General features: G+C 39.7%; 1 protein-coding gene across 2 annotated transcripts in view; it reads right to left on the bottom strand.

The window, feature by feature from the left end:
* Nucleotides 1–12,194, bottom strand: part of tut7 (terminal uridylyl transferase 7) — a 49,947-nt gene extending 37,753 nt beyond the window's left edge. Inside the window, exons 1-6 of one of the 2 annotated variants that reach the window (XM_056232772.1) lie at nt 12,038–12,194; nt 11,135–11,436; nt 6,831–6,934; nt 1,179–1,286; nt 906–1,083; nt 245–333 (exon numbers count right to left, since the gene is read on the bottom strand). In XM_056232772.1, the coding sequence (XP_056088747.1) occupies nt 245–333; nt 906–1,083; nt 1,179–1,286; nt 6,831–6,934; nt 11,135–11,429 (774 nt within the window). In that variant the 5' untranslated portion in view covers nt 11,430–11,436; nt 12,038–12,194. The remainder of the gene's footprint in view (nt 1–244; nt 334–905; nt 1,084–1,178; nt 1,287–6,830; nt 6,935–11,134; nt 11,437–12,037) is intronic. The other variant, XM_056232773.1, reaches the window with a different exon arrangement.
* Between the last annotated feature and the right edge of the window lie 3,236 nt (nt 12,195–15,430).

Raw genomic sequence — 15,430 nt, 5'->3', positions numbered from 1 at the left:
GATGCCTGTATTAACAACTGAAGAGAGTAAAGTTCACTTCATGCTAGGTTTAATCAAGTTGTTGTGCGCAGTCTAGCTAGAACTTCTTAATAGAGACACAAATGTAACTTTAAAAAAGGAAACAAGGATCAAATTAAAAAATGACAAATATAAAGTAATTTACTTTGATCAACCCTAGAAGACAAAGCCATAAGATGTAAAAGGTCAATTGTGAGAATATTTCTAATAAGCACTTCACACTCACATGGGATGGAAACTTCACATCAATGTTTACATCAGAATCTTTGAAGCCGAACTTTGTGCAGGAAGATCCATATAACCTGAACTGGCATTCTGGAGGGGGAAAGAGAGTAAAATGTATGGAGGAATCCTTAGAGCCGCACAATTAACCGTTAAACGATCGCAATCTCTTTGACAAGTAAGAGCATTCACCCAGAGAGAGCAGTTGTTGTCATGTACAGGTATGAAACAGCTTCACAAACACACAGTATCATTATTTCTGTCTTATACACTTCAAATTATCACAGAAAAACTGGGATAAAGGTTTATAATTCTGATATAAACACTGATGTCTGTAGTAGCGACCAAATTAGAGCAAATCACGTTCTAAAAGTAGCTTGACGCTGCAAATAAAGATTGTATTACATTGTTACACCAATAGGTCGCGACAAGTGACTAAGTGACTGTTAAAAAAAAGTATTTGTCATTGAATCATCAAAAACGCTGATTCATCCAGTAATGATATGTGAAGTCTTAATGAATGAGTCAATTATTATTATTATTTTAGAATCATGTTCATCATCTCTATTTTAACCAATAAAATTGTGATTCTCAATTTCTCCAGAATCGTGCAGCTCTAAAAAGCATCAAATAAAGGATTCAATGAGCTTTACATGGTTAAATACCTGGAAGGAAAGGTTGAAGGACTTTCTGAACGAGAGCGAGAATATTTTGGCGTTGTTCTAAATCCTGATCGTTCAAACCAAACTCATTGACCACACTTTCCAGCGCAGAGCTGATTAAATGACACTGAGCTTTTCCAGGAGGCGGTATATTCAACAGCAGCGTCAGCTTCTGCAGCTCCTATAAAGAGGAGACACAATTCAGACATAAATGACAAGCACAGCAGTTTGAGCCTGCCAACAACTTGATCATAATTTTGTCATTTGACTCCTCACCTTGGCTTTCTTCCTGTGGGATCTTTCTCTGATGTGAGCGAGCGCTGGAGAGATGTCTTCACAGAACACCTTACATTTATCACATCTGAACTTCAGGCTGATGCTTGGCTGAAAACAAACAAAATCAGATTACATCAACTAATATGATCAATGCACAATGTTTTGTTGAAGAAATTAATACTTATATTCATCAAGGACGCATTCAATTGATCAAAAGTGACAGTAAAGACTTTTTCATTGTTACAAAGAATTATATTTCTAATAGCTGTGAAACAATTAATCGTATCCATAATGCATGCATGATATATTTAATGCACACATGCTTGTCTATAAAGTGTCACCCCCCTTTTTTTGAATATACATGAAAATGCACATTTCAAATTTAAATGGTTGTAATTCAAGAATGCTTTGGAATATAGACGTAAGATTGGTCTCGTTTTAAAGAAGACATTTGGCAGATTTTTGTAGAAGTGAAATAAATTAAGAAAGTGAAACAGAAAAAAAGTTATAGAAGTTTGAGTTTATGAAAATGTACAATGTAAAAAATTTAATTATTCATATTTTATAGAAAATATATATTTTCAAAACCTGGGCGACTCTAAAACTGCAAAAAAATCAAAGTCAAAAATCTGAACAAGTTGTGTTTCAAATTTTAGGTTGATATCTCAAAAAATGAGCTTTCAGTAAGATTTTGTTTGGGCGCAGTACCAAACTTTTTCACTAGATGACAACCAGACTCCATTACTGCCTCCATTTCCAAATGTGTTTTGAGTGATATGAACCATTATTTCCACAATTTTCATACAATTTATGAAGTAGACATCCTATTCAGAAGTAATATGAGAAGTTTGGCAGATTTTGATATGAATTCAACTTCTAAGAAACACAAAAAGAACAAGCATGTGCGTTATAGCTCGCTGCCACATCACAAATGGTGAATCTATAATTTTTTTCTTTATTTGTAAAAAAAATTCAGACCTTTTTTTCTAAAATAATTGAATGGATGCTATTTTTTGAACTCTTGGCATGAAAACAAACTGAGGTTTCTACCCTTCTTTCATGTTTTTCTTGTTCATCACTATTTCAAAATAAAGGTCTAAACACGCCTTAGGAGTCAAGATTAGTTTAGGTTTAGTATAAGATATTACTGTTTTAAAAATGTAATGGATTTGGGCCCACCGGTGGGTCGGTGACACTTAAGGGGTTAAGAAAAATGTGTTATTTATATATCAAATATTTATATATTATATAAATATGATTACAGTATATACATGCAAATATTTCTAAAATATACATGCGTGTGTGTGTGTGTATTTATATACAAAATAGTTATACACAGTGCACACATATATATTATGTAAACACTTTTATTTTGGATGCAGGCCTAATTTCAAATAAATACATTTCTATTCATCAAGGAATCCTGAAAAATAAAATGCATCACAGGTTCCACAAAAATCTGAAGCAGCAAAAACTGTTTTCAACACTGATAATAATAATCATAAATGTTTCTTGAGCAGCAAATCATCATGTTAGAGAGATTTCTAAAGGATCATGTGACACTGAAGACTGGAGTAATGATGCTGAAAATTCAGTTTTACACCACAGGAATAAATGAAATTTTACTATTACTATTTATAAGTTTTTTTAAATTATAAAAAATATTTCACAATTTGACTGTAAGTGAATTACAGTAAATGTGATTTTATAAACAGAGCCTGATCATAAACTTTTCAATCGAAGCATATTAACCCACTGAATTTGGTTAATATATGCTTTAATAGTAAAAGCACAGCTCTAATAATTGTAAACATGTAAGATTGCAGTACCAAGATACAGCAGTCACTCGGTGAGAACGTCAAGAGCGCGTAAGTTGTTTTTTCTTAATATACAGTTCTCCTGTTGCTCTGTTTACCATTTGTCAAGTAAGTAGGGCTATTTTCGATTCTTTGCTTCTTTGTAATTTTTATCTTCACTAAATATCTTTATTTTAATTAGTCGCGTTCCTATTTTGAATATCTGCCGTCTTAAGGGTTGGAGTCTGTTTGTTATTGTAGCACTTAAGTACTGCTGTTCATAACAGCTAGTTTCGATTTGGGCCATTGTCGGGATACTTGCTTTCGCTGTGCTAATTGCAAGGACTACCACAGCTGTCCTCACTCAGACGATTGATAGCATTATTTCTATGTAGTGTGCGCGCTGTCGCGGAAGCGTCAGCGGAAGCATTCAGCTCTCGTGTTCAGCCTCCTCGTGTTAAGACCGACTCGGGTAAAGACCTGCGACTCTACCTGCGCGACTCCACCGAGCAAGGACACCTGCAAGGCACTTAAAGTATCTTCTTCACCCTTTCCTTTCCTACCTTTATCTTATTTCCCATTATCATTATGTGCTTTGAACACATTCCTGTTGTCTCTCGACAACGCTCTCTCACCACGCACAGAAGGCAGCGCAATACTGCTTATCTGCGCCCGTTTCTCTCATCCTCACACTCACCTCTCACTCTTTCTATGGGTTTATGGAATTGTCAATCAGCAGTCAATAAAGCTGACTTCATTCCAGCCTTTGCATCTCATTCTACTCTTAATATCTTGGGCTTGACTGAGACCTGGATCCGTCCAGAAGACTCAGCAACCCCTGCTGCTCTCTCTAACAACTTCTCTTTCTCTCACACACCTCGCCAGTCCGGGAGGGGTGGGGGCACTGGTCTTCTTATTTCTAACAATTGGAAATATTCACCTCTCTCTTCTCTATGCAATAACAACTCATTTGAATATCATGCTATTACACTTACAACTCCCATGTAGTGTAGATCCCATGAAGATCCATATTGTAGTTATTTATCGCCCCCCAGGTCAACTAGGAAGCTTTGTAGAAGAGCTGGATGTGTTGCTGTCCTCTTTCCCTCAGGATGGCATCCCACTTGTAGTCTTTGGCGATTTCAACATTCACCTAGCGAAGCCGTATGCAACAGACTTCATCTCTCTCCTAGCCTCTTTCGATCTCAAACGGCTCATCACCACCGGTACTCACAAGTCAGGCAACCAACTGGACCTGGTTTACACACGCAACTGTATCACAGACAACATTTTGGTGAAACCTCTCCAAGTTTCAGATCATTTCCTCATTACTTTCAATCTACAACTCACTACCCATGCTCCACCAACCTCCCCACCATTTACTTTCAGACGAAACCTGCGCTCACTTTCTCCATCCCATCTTTCCTCTGCTGTGTCATCTTCTCTTCCCTCACCCTCACATTTCTCATCTCTGGATGTGAATACTGCAACGGATACTTTATGCTCCATCCTAACCTCTTCTTTAGACAATATCTGCCCTCTCTCCTCTAGGCCAGCACGCACCACTCCCTCTAACCCCTGGTTATCTGAGGTTCTTCGTGAACACCGGACCAAGCTCAGGGCAGCGGAGAGGAAATGGCGCAAATCAAAAGACACATCTGACCTCAGTAGGTATCAATCTCTGCTCTCTGCCTTCTCTGTTGACGTTCACGCCGCAAAATCTTCATATTTCCACAACAAGATCAACAGCGCCTCTAACACACGTTCACTGTTCAAGACATTCAATTCTCTCCTCTGTCCACCTCCACCACCACCCACCTCCTCTTTAACTGCTGATGATTTTGCTAACTTCTTCACTAACAAAACTACCACTATCAGCAGTCAGTTCTCAGCACAGGAACCCAGACTAACCTCTCCCACAGCCAATAACCTTCTCTCCTCCTTCACTCCACTAACCGAGGAAGAAGTATCTAAACTTCTCCTCTCCAGTCATCCTACCACCTGCCCTCTAGACCCCATCCCCTCACACCTTCTACAAGCCATCTCTCCCACACTTCTACCAGCTCTCACACACATTATCAACTCATCCCTCCACACTGGCATTTTCCCTACAGCATTTAAGCAGGCTCGGGTAACCCCTCTGCTTAAAAAATCAACATTAAACACATCACTTCTAGAGAACTACAGACCTGTCTCTCTCCTACCATTCATTGCAAAAACACTTGAACGAGTTGCTTTTAACCAAGTATCATCCTTCCTGTCTCTGAACAACCAGCTGGATGTCAACCAATCTGGCTTCAAGAAAGGACATTCAACTGAGACTGCATTGCTGTCAGTCACGGAAGCCCTGCGGATCGCAAAAGCTGCTTCCAAATCATCAGTTCTCATTCTACTGGACCTGTCTGCTGCCTTCGACACTGTGAATCATCAGATCCTCTTGTCCGCCCTCTCATCACTGGGCATCACTGGAACCTCCCTCAACTGGTTTGAGTCCTATCTCACAGGTAGGTCTTTCAAGGTCACATGGAGAGGTGAGGTATCCAAAGCACATCAACTGACCACAGGCGTTCCTCAGGGTTCAGTTCTCGGACCGCTCCTCTTCTCCATTTACACCACATCACTGGGACCCATCATACAGGCACATGGTTTCTCTTACCATTGCTATGCTGATGACACCCAGCTCTACCTCTCATTTCAACCAGATGATCCCACAGTAGCTGTACGGATCTCAAGCTGTCTGGCGGACATCTCGGCATGGATGAAGGAACATCACCTGCAGCTCAACCTGGCAAAGACTGAGCTTCTCGTCCTCCCTGCCAATCCGTCTCTTCAGCACGACCTCACTATCCAGGTAGATTCATCCTCAATCACCCCATCAAGGTCGGTCAGAAATCTTGGAGTAATCTTTGATGATCAGCTGACCTTCACAGACCACATTACAAAGACAGCTCGATCATGCAGGTTTGCTATGCACAACATCAGGAAGATCAGGCCTTTCCTAACTGAGCATGCAACACAACTTCTCGTCCAGGCCCTGGTCATTTCTAGGCTTGATTACTGCAATGCTCTTCTGGCTGGACTTCCATCATGTGCAACTAAACCTCTACAAATGATCCAGAATGCTGCAGCTCGTCTGGTCTTCAACGAGCCCAAAAAGGCCCACGTCACTCCTCTGCTCATCTCTCTGCACTGGCTACCACTCGCTGCTCGCATCAAGTTCAAGGCTTTGACGCTTGCTTACAGATTGACCACAGGTTCAGCTCCCTCCTACTTCCACTCACTACTACAAGTCTACATCCCTACCAGAAGCCTACGATCGGTCAATGAGCGACGGCTCGTGGTACCATCACAGCGGGGCACAAAATCACTCCAGAACATTCTCATTCACGGTTCCATGCTGGTGGAATGATCTCCCCACCCTCATCCGGAATGCAGAATCCCTGACAACATTCAAAAGACAACTGAAAACTCATCTCTTCCGGGAGCACTTAACTTAACTTAAAAAAAAAAAAAAAAAAAAAAAAAAAAAAAAAAAATCCTTTCCTCTAAATCCTCGCTTGCCTGCCTTATGCTACTCCGAGCTATGGCTGAACTTTGTATTTTGAGCACTTCTTGCGTTGCTTTTGCCTCTTCACGATGACTCGCTTGGTTTAGTCCTCAGTTGTAAGTCGCTTTGGATAAAAGCGTCTGCTAAATGACTAAATGTAAATGTAAATGTAAGATACTCTTTAAAGTACCATGTAAAGATTATGGTGCATAAATACAGTTTTTTAAGAATATCTCTTTCCTAAATCATGACATTTTGCCCAGAATACGATTTAAATCGCCTAACCGGTAAGTCTATAACTTTCCAAACCTCTTTCTGGTCACAATCACTGCCTTCGGCTTCCAAGCACAGCTGTAAAACGTCCCGTCTGGTGAGGCAGCTTTCAATCGACACCATCCTCTTCTGCAGGCTGTCTGATAGACAAACCAGAAGTAGACAGATATTAGATACATTTCAATCTAATTCCTTAATTACATGATAGCTTCTTATTAGGGATGCACGATATATCGGCCACAATATCGGTATCGGCCCGATATATGTTCATTTTTAATGTTATCGGTATCGGCCCAATAAGAAAATCTGGGTGATATATTAAAGCAGAATAATGGATTATTTCCTTCACATAATGGTTTTGAAAGGCTTGAAATATGATTGGAATCAGTTCAAAAAAGGAAAATACAGTAAAGTGCAACTGCACAGCACAAGCCTGTCATATCGGCTACATACAATTATAATGAGAACATTATAATTGTGTGCTTGGAACATGGGATAGTTCAACCAAAAATGAAAACTCTGTCAGTAATTACTCGCCCTCATGTTGTTCCAACCCCGTAAGACATTCGTTCATCTTCAGAACACAAATTAAGATATTTTTTATTAAATCTGAGAGCTGGATCACTCCTCCATAGGCTTCTTAAGGGATTGAAAGTTGCCGGCCCAGAAAAGTTATTAAAGACATCGTTAAAATAGTCCGAGTGACTACAGTGGCTCTTGTGTTATGTTGCGGGTCAATTTGACCCGTTTCGATTTTCAAGTTGTTGGAAATACTGGTTAATCTTTGTTTTTTTTCTTGATATTTTGTGACTTTTTCTCATTTATCATGATGAACATGCTTGCAAAGTTTCAACATGCTGATGTGTTTTGACATATACAAACAAAATTACTGTTACGTTTGTGATGTTCGCTGGTCAATTTGACCCTCATAGACAGCCATTCAAAAGCATATACAGACACAAAATAAAAACATTTATTTTCTGTATGTCAGGGCACTTCAACTCCAGTTCTAAGGTGCAAGTGCATCTAAAAGTGCTCTAACCCTAACCAAACACACTTGAAAAAGCTAAAATTACAGTGTTCAGAATTATTTGCAAATTACAGATGAAAATCTTTGTCAGACACAGATAGTAAAATAAGCTCTCATTTCAATATTCAAAATATCTAAAATACCTAGCTTTTAACCAAAACTTTTATGTAGGATTTTCAAAGGCAGATTCACAGAGCCAAAAAATAAATAAAAAACATTTATTTGATGTATGTTTTTGTTATGTTTGGTTTCTCACTTCCCAGTGAGTGAATAATGAAACTAGGAAAATAGGTCTTAGGAAACTAGGGAAAGTTAACTTAGGAAAATGAAAAATTTTCATTATACAGCAATTTTTTTTGTTCAGTTACGATGTTCAAAGCATAAAATGTAAAAAAAAAAAAAAGGAAAAAAAAATATGCAAAAAAAATCAGTATACTGTTTATTTTCCAATTTTGTCGAAACAAAACTGTTTTAAAAAATGTTTTTAAAACATTTTCATAAATCATATTTTCAGATATAATGTTTTTGTAATGTTTGACAAATGCTGATATTAAAAGTTTACAGTTTGTATCTAAATCTTTGTTGTTTTTCATAGTGTGGTTTTTGAGGAATTGTATTGAATCCAATTAGGGTCAATTTGACCCGGTCCATAAGGGGAGTACACAGAATTCGAACAGAACACAAGGGTTAAGTTTATCAAGCGATGAGAATACAAAAATAAAAATAAACAAAAATAAAGACTTTATTCAACTATTCATTTCCTTCTCTGTGGGCCTCGAGATTTCCCGTAGTGTAACAGCGCAGCGCTTCTGTGTTGTACGTCACACGCATCATATCACACACATGACCAGCGTCGGCCAATAGTGAGCCTCCGTGTGACGTACAACACAGAAGCGCTGCGCTGTTACACTACGGGAAATCTCACGGAAGCTCTCAGATTTAATAAAAAATATCTTAATTTGTGTTCTGAAGATGAACGAACGTCTTACGGGGTTGGAACAACATGAGGGCGAGTAATTACTGACAGAGTTTTCATTTTGGGGTGAACTACCCCTTTAAAGCTGCTGTAGGTAACTTTTGAAAAAATGTATTTGCTAAAACTGTCATTATGTCCTGACAGTAGAATATGAGACAGATAATCTGTGTAAAAATCAAGCTCCTCTGGCTCCTCCCAGTGGTCCTATTGCCATTTGCAAGAAATACACGCTCCCGCTCAGAAACAACCAATCAGAGCCAGGAGGAATGTCTTAGCAGTGTCAATCACGCTCGTGTACGGGCTGATCACACCCCTCTCTTGCACAGCGCGTCGCGCGAGCCGTCGTTCAAACTCAAGATTGCCGGCGTGCTGCAGCTGTGCTTATGACGGAGAAACAACCTAAACTGCCAATTCTCGAGTGACACCTGCTCATAAAACAAAGAGGTAAAAGGAAAAAGACTGATGACGATAAACAAGCGAAAAAGAAAGAATTAGACAGAGCCCATTGACTCGGTGTCAAAACTCTAGCCGCGTGACATGTAGATAAAATGTCACGCACTCTGCTAAGCAACAATTGAAACCTGCTAATTCACTGGCTTGTCATGTTGCTGAAATAATGTACTAGCACACCTTATCTAGCATTATATATCGCTAGAATTATTACTTATATAACGGTAACTAACGTTACAGTATGTTAACGTTATCTTACTAGCTATTTATAACTTATAGAAAGAGTGCAACGTTATAAAGTTACATGTAGGCTATTGCAAAATACATAATGATTTGAGGACCAAGTTTGTAGTCAAAGTATGGGCAGGCCATAGTCAATGTAAAGCATATTATTGACGTTTAGTCCCTATTAGTGAATGTGCCATATTACTTTTTATCCGCTGTTATCGGTGGCCCTGTTTACTAGCCTGCGCGTTCACGACAGGCTCCGCTGTGGAGGACGAGCTGTGGAGGGAGGGCTGTAGCGCAGCAGAGAGCAAGGGGGTGGGACCTGTAAGTTGTGCTTGTTCAAACTTTCAGGCTAAGTGAACGTTTTCTCAAAACTCCCTACTAGGGGTGTAACGGTACACAAAAATCACGGTTCGGTACGTACCTCGGTTATAAAGTCACGGTTCGGTACGTTTTCGATACAGCAAAAAGTAAGAAATGCCAGAGAAATTTCCTATTTGTTAAAAGAAAAAATATTTTTTAAATAAGTGTGAGTTTTCCTACATCTTGAAACTTTCAGGTTTATAAATGGGTGTCATCTTTGAAGGATGAACAAATAATGTTTTGGTCATCAAATTAAAAATAACATTTAAATATATGAAGAGTTCAGATGCAAAAGCCATTTGAAATTTTCTTCTAGAATGATCATTTTTATCAAGCTTGTATATTTAAGTTCAGTAATTTCTCTTAAATGGCAATGAAGATTACCTATTAATTGTCATTTTAGTGAAATTACTGAACTTAAATATACAAGCTTCATAAAAATGATAATTCTAGAAGAAAATTTCAAATGGCACTTAGAGGCTTTTGCATCTGAACTCTTCATATATTTTATTTATATAATATTTGAGTTTTGAAGTGCTGGAAAAAGATTTGTTAAGTACTTGAAAGCATTTCACTATTCCAGCCAAACTGGTTACATTTAGCCTAGTGTTACTATATTAAATCCATGGTGAATGTTGCTGGTCTGTGGACGTAAAGTAGTATTACTAACGTTTGTTTATTTACGGCACAATATTTCTCCTGGTGTCCACGTCAGCGCTGTTTGATCTAATAGAGATCTACGGTTAATAACGGAGAAATGTGCATGCTTCTCACTAGATCTCGCAGCGATGTTATTACTTCAGTGGCGAATTCAAATGTTTTCTTTACTGGATCTCTTAGCGCTGTGTAGTGACAGTGTCGCTTGATCGAGATCGGCTCGCGCTGCACAGATGTTGCTGGTCTGAACTGATAAACGATCCGTGAAGAACATAATGAGTACCGCAGTTTCGTTCCGCTTTCTTTACGCTTGCCATTTGATGTTGCGCAACGTTGTGGTGGTCGCACCAGCGCGAATTTTGTCGGCAGGAAAAATGGTCCAAGGAATCGTTCGGTTTGTATGCGTACCGAACCGGAAGCCTCAAACCGAAACGGTTCAATACGAATACATGTACCGTTACACCCCTACTCCCTACTGCAGCTTTAATGGTGAGACTTTTTGTAATCAGGCTCTCAAAAATTATATAACAATTTGGATTTAGATTTATCGGCCAATATATAGGTTATCGGCTTTCAAATATAAAGAATTATCGGTTATCGGCCAAAATTTTCATATCGGGCATCCCTATTTCTTACACGTTTTACCATGTCTGTCTCGTCGTTCTCTCCAGTTCCTCCGCTCAGCAGGTGAACCTCTCTGGACTCGTTCCTGGTGAGAAGGACTCTGTCCGAACACTCTTCCCTCAGACAGCGCGGCTTTGCCTCTTCTATTCCCGTCACTTTCACTGGCTCGACCGTGACCCCACTTCGCTTTAGGGCTGTAACTGCGTTCATGATCGCGTCCCAACGGGCTCCTCCAGCTCTCAGCTTCATCTGCTTCCTTCGGTCTCCTGTATCGTGGAGAGAACTTCCGGTTTCCCTTATCAGCCATTGTGGATCTGGATTTATGGGTGGGACAACAAAACAATCTGTTACTTTAATTTCCTGTTATCACTGTAAAGCTGCTGTGAAACAATCTATATTGTTAAAAGCGCTGTAAAAATTAAGGTGACTTGAAACGAACAAGATTAATATGGAAGGAATACGAATAAAAATCCCAGTGATAAAGTACTACCTTCACAGCAATTTTGATTATGAGGTTTCATAAAACCCATAAAGTGATGATTAATAATAATCCTTAGTTTTAATTCACAAGTAATTATTAACAATCCTTAATGAATGTTGACGTGCATTCAATGTTTAGGTGACTCTCTAGTCGGACTTCAAAGAATTACCGATATTCCAATTGGACTCAATTTTGACTGTGACAGTGTGGATTATTTACATGGATCAAAGATCAGATAGTGTAATATTTCTACGTGTATGCTGTGAAAGTATCAAATAGTGAGTTAAAATACACGTAACGTTAGAGTTGCTGTGTAACGGCTGCTTCTGCTCGAGGACAAAGAGCAGCTCGTGAAAACTGCCGTGTCATACATGAGTCAACCTGACAGGAAAAACAACACAACAGCCTGTTTAATGTGATCATGCCAAACTCACCCAATCTAACAACAGTCTTGCTTTATAAACACGAGCGCGACATCTTTGATTCCCGTGAGTTTTCTGGTAACTGTAACATGCAGGTGTTTGTCTGACTCTGAACCTATGTCACTTCCGTCGACTTCACTTCTGTCAAATCATCTGACGTTCAACAGTTAATAAGAGCATGGCATTTCGCCATTTAACTCTTAATCAAACGTAAATAAATTATGATTTTAATAACTTGGTTTTAAGTAACAAACTTGTCTTTTGATATTGAAATTAATAATATCTATACGTGTTTGCACTTTCAACTTCCGGGTTCTATGTGATTCCAAAATAAAAGCTTCTTTGTCAAAATAAGAGCTTTTTCTACTCACAATGTTACTGTGCTGTAATGTAGTTGTCTTATTTATTTAATCAATGGGTTTATTTTAAACATTTTTTTATTTATTTTGTTTAATCTTATTTGTTATTTATTTTTACACTTTTTACACTCCACGGACCCCCTAGCACTCCTAGTTTGAAAACCTTTTTATTAAATCCTTTTACTGAATTGCAATTCTCTAAAACATGCAGCAAACCAACAGCATCGAGTCTCCCTTGGCTTGAACTAATTTGTGTTTAGTTCAAGCCAAGGGAGCGGTAGAAGAACTAATGTTGCCGCTAAGTAGTTCTTCTACTTAGCGGTAGAAGAACTAATGTTGCTAGATCAGCGTATCAAAGCCAATCAAAACCAGCAGAATGACCAATTAAACGAACCTAAATAACGAAATTCAAATTATGCCACTCCCTTACCTATAATCAGGGGCGGAGCTAGACTCTCAGTACAGTGGGGGCGGAGCTTCATCATGGGGCCCTCTGCTACCAAGTAATTTTAAAATTAAAACCGTTAAAAAAAAGTTAAATATTTGATGAATGCATATGTAAGAATGTGTCACTTGTTGAGCCAAGTAATCTTATATGTTAAATAAAATAGCCAACAATATTTTAAAAGTATATAATTATCTTATGACTAATTAAAAATTAACCTCAAAAACATAACTTGCTAAAATGGGATATCTATATCTAGCATACTAAAAAATGTAGGCTAATTGTCAGAAAGTCGTCTCTCAGTTGCTGAATGTCGTGCAACAGCGTTGCTACAGCCCTGTTGAGTCTTTCAATTCTACGTTGTTACAATGTTGCGAGCACGTAGACAGCGACGTTGCCATAGCAGAAATGCAACGTGCCACAGACATTGCCGAAACGTAAATGTGTTTGCTGGGTGTACTTTGCCTGGGCCCCGTTCCTGACGCAAGATCGGCGGCGTTTGAGGGGCCCCTAATTGGCACGGGGCCCTGGTGCGGCCGCACCCAAGCACCCACGCTATCTCCGCTACAGCCTATAATACATATTTTAGTCTCTGTTATGCAATCCACACAATTCCATAAATTTGCACCAGTGTCCCTTCCACACAAAAAATATCCTTACGCTTGGGTAGATAATACAAATTATGTCAAATATAATTTATGCAGTATGTAAAAAAAAAAAAAAAAAAAACCTCGGGCAGCAATTTAAACGTAGCCCAAATCCACAGGAAAACAGCAGACTTGGCAATCCAAGTCACAATGGATGTAAATGGAAGTAAAACTTCAGTTCATTGGCTCTTGTTTGGATTCAACAATCCTTGAACAAACATTCAAGTTGCTACAAGAGAAAATGCAAATGGTAATACAATACTCCAAAGTTGAACAAATACTCCCACGTAAAAATACTTGTATTAATATAGCAAAAGCACAGCACTAATAATTGTAAACATGTAGGAATGTAGTACCAAGATACTCTTTTAAAGTAGCATGTAAAGATTATGCTACGTAACATAAATATGGTATTCCTTCAGTACCATGGTATCACCACAGTACTGTTTTTTAAGAATGATGGGTCCCACTTTATATTAAGTGGCTTTTTTTTTATGTACTTACATCGAAAAATAAGTACAATGTACTTATTGTGTTCATGTTGTATTGTAAAACACTTGTGCTGCTATTGAGGTGTGATACGGGTGAGGTTAGGGACAGGTGTGTGTGGTATGGGTGGTGTTAAGTAGTTAAACTAGGATTGTGTTCTAATGTGGTTCTAATGTCTCTAGCCTTCCCCTTGGTGTGTCGATCAAAACACAGGAATGGATCAGGACAGTCTGATTCAATCAAAGGGGTTTATTGTACACTGAGAATGCATTGGTAATCAGTAAGAGACGCACACTATAGCACACAAAATAAGGGTTAATTCTCCCAGGCCCGTGCAAGTTTCTCTCACTCGCGCTTCATTCGGCTGCGTCAGGGCGATGATTGACAGGTGCACTAAGCCCCGCCTTTCCGACATTGCCGCCCCCAAATTTATTAGGAAATTTGCTCCGTTGGAAATGAGTTCAGGGTTACTGTTGGTTGTCTTCACTCCCAGGATGGTCATCCTCTTCAGGGATTTCAGGAAGAACTATTAGACGAGCTATAGGCCGAGTATACGTTCTGTCTTTTATCTGTATCTCCCCTGTTCTGACACGGCCATCGGCTCCTTGGTAGACTTTCAGAATTCTTCCAATCTGCCATAGGGGCCGAGGTAGTTGGGGGTCAACCAACATGGCTACAGTGCCAGGCTCGATGTCAGGTGATGGTCTTTGCCACTTTCCTCTCGTCTGCATTGCCGGTAGATAGTGCCTTATAAATGCAGACCAGAATCTGTCAGCTAATACCTGGGAGTGTCTCCATCTCCGCTTTGTGAGGAGTTCAGACTCCGGATACACCACCTGGGGCAAGGAACCGTCTGGCCGCCCCATCAGCAGGCAATTTGGAGTGACCGGGTCCAGATCAGCCAGATCTGCCGAAACATATCCTAAAGGCTTAGAATTTAGGATGGCTTTAATTTTAATCAAAACTGTCTGAAGCACTTCTTCGGACACCGTTTCTGAACCTAGGGTTGCACGAAGGGCAGCCTTTACAGACCGGATCTCCCTCTCCCACACACCTCCAAAGTGCGGAGAGGCCGGAGGATTGAAGTGGAAACTGATCCTTTGTTTGGCTAACAGCTGTTGTAAGTCTGGACTGAGTTGGTTGAAAGATTCCCAGAGTTCTGTCTCTCCACCTCGGAAGTTGGTGCCCTGGTCGGAGTACAGTTCGGCAGGCTGGCCACGTCGACCAATGAACCTTCTCAGTGCCATCAGAAAGGCATCACTGTTCACTGAGGCCAGCACTTCTATGTGCACCGCACGGGTGGTGAGACACTTGAATAGGAGGCCCCATCTCTTCTCTACCCGGCGTCCCAATGTCACCACCAGTGGCCCAAAACAGTCCATTCCTGCTGAGTAAAATGCCGGCTTAAACAATCTGAGCCTTGGAGGAGGGAGATCAGCCATCTGCTGTGTTGCTGGCTTTGACC

The sequence above is a fragment of the Rhinichthys klamathensis genome, unplaced genomic scaffold (genome assembly GCF_029890125.1).
Source record: "Rhinichthys klamathensis goyatoka isolate OS25496 unplaced genomic scaffold, OSU_Roscu_1.1 h1tg000356l_1, whole genome shotgun sequence".
Taxonomy (NCBI): Eukaryota; Metazoa; Chordata; class Actinopteri; order Cypriniformes; family Leuciscidae; genus Rhinichthys; species Rhinichthys klamathensis.
Note: the sequence above shows the minus strand (reverse complement) of the source record. Positions and strands in the feature narration are given on the sequence as shown.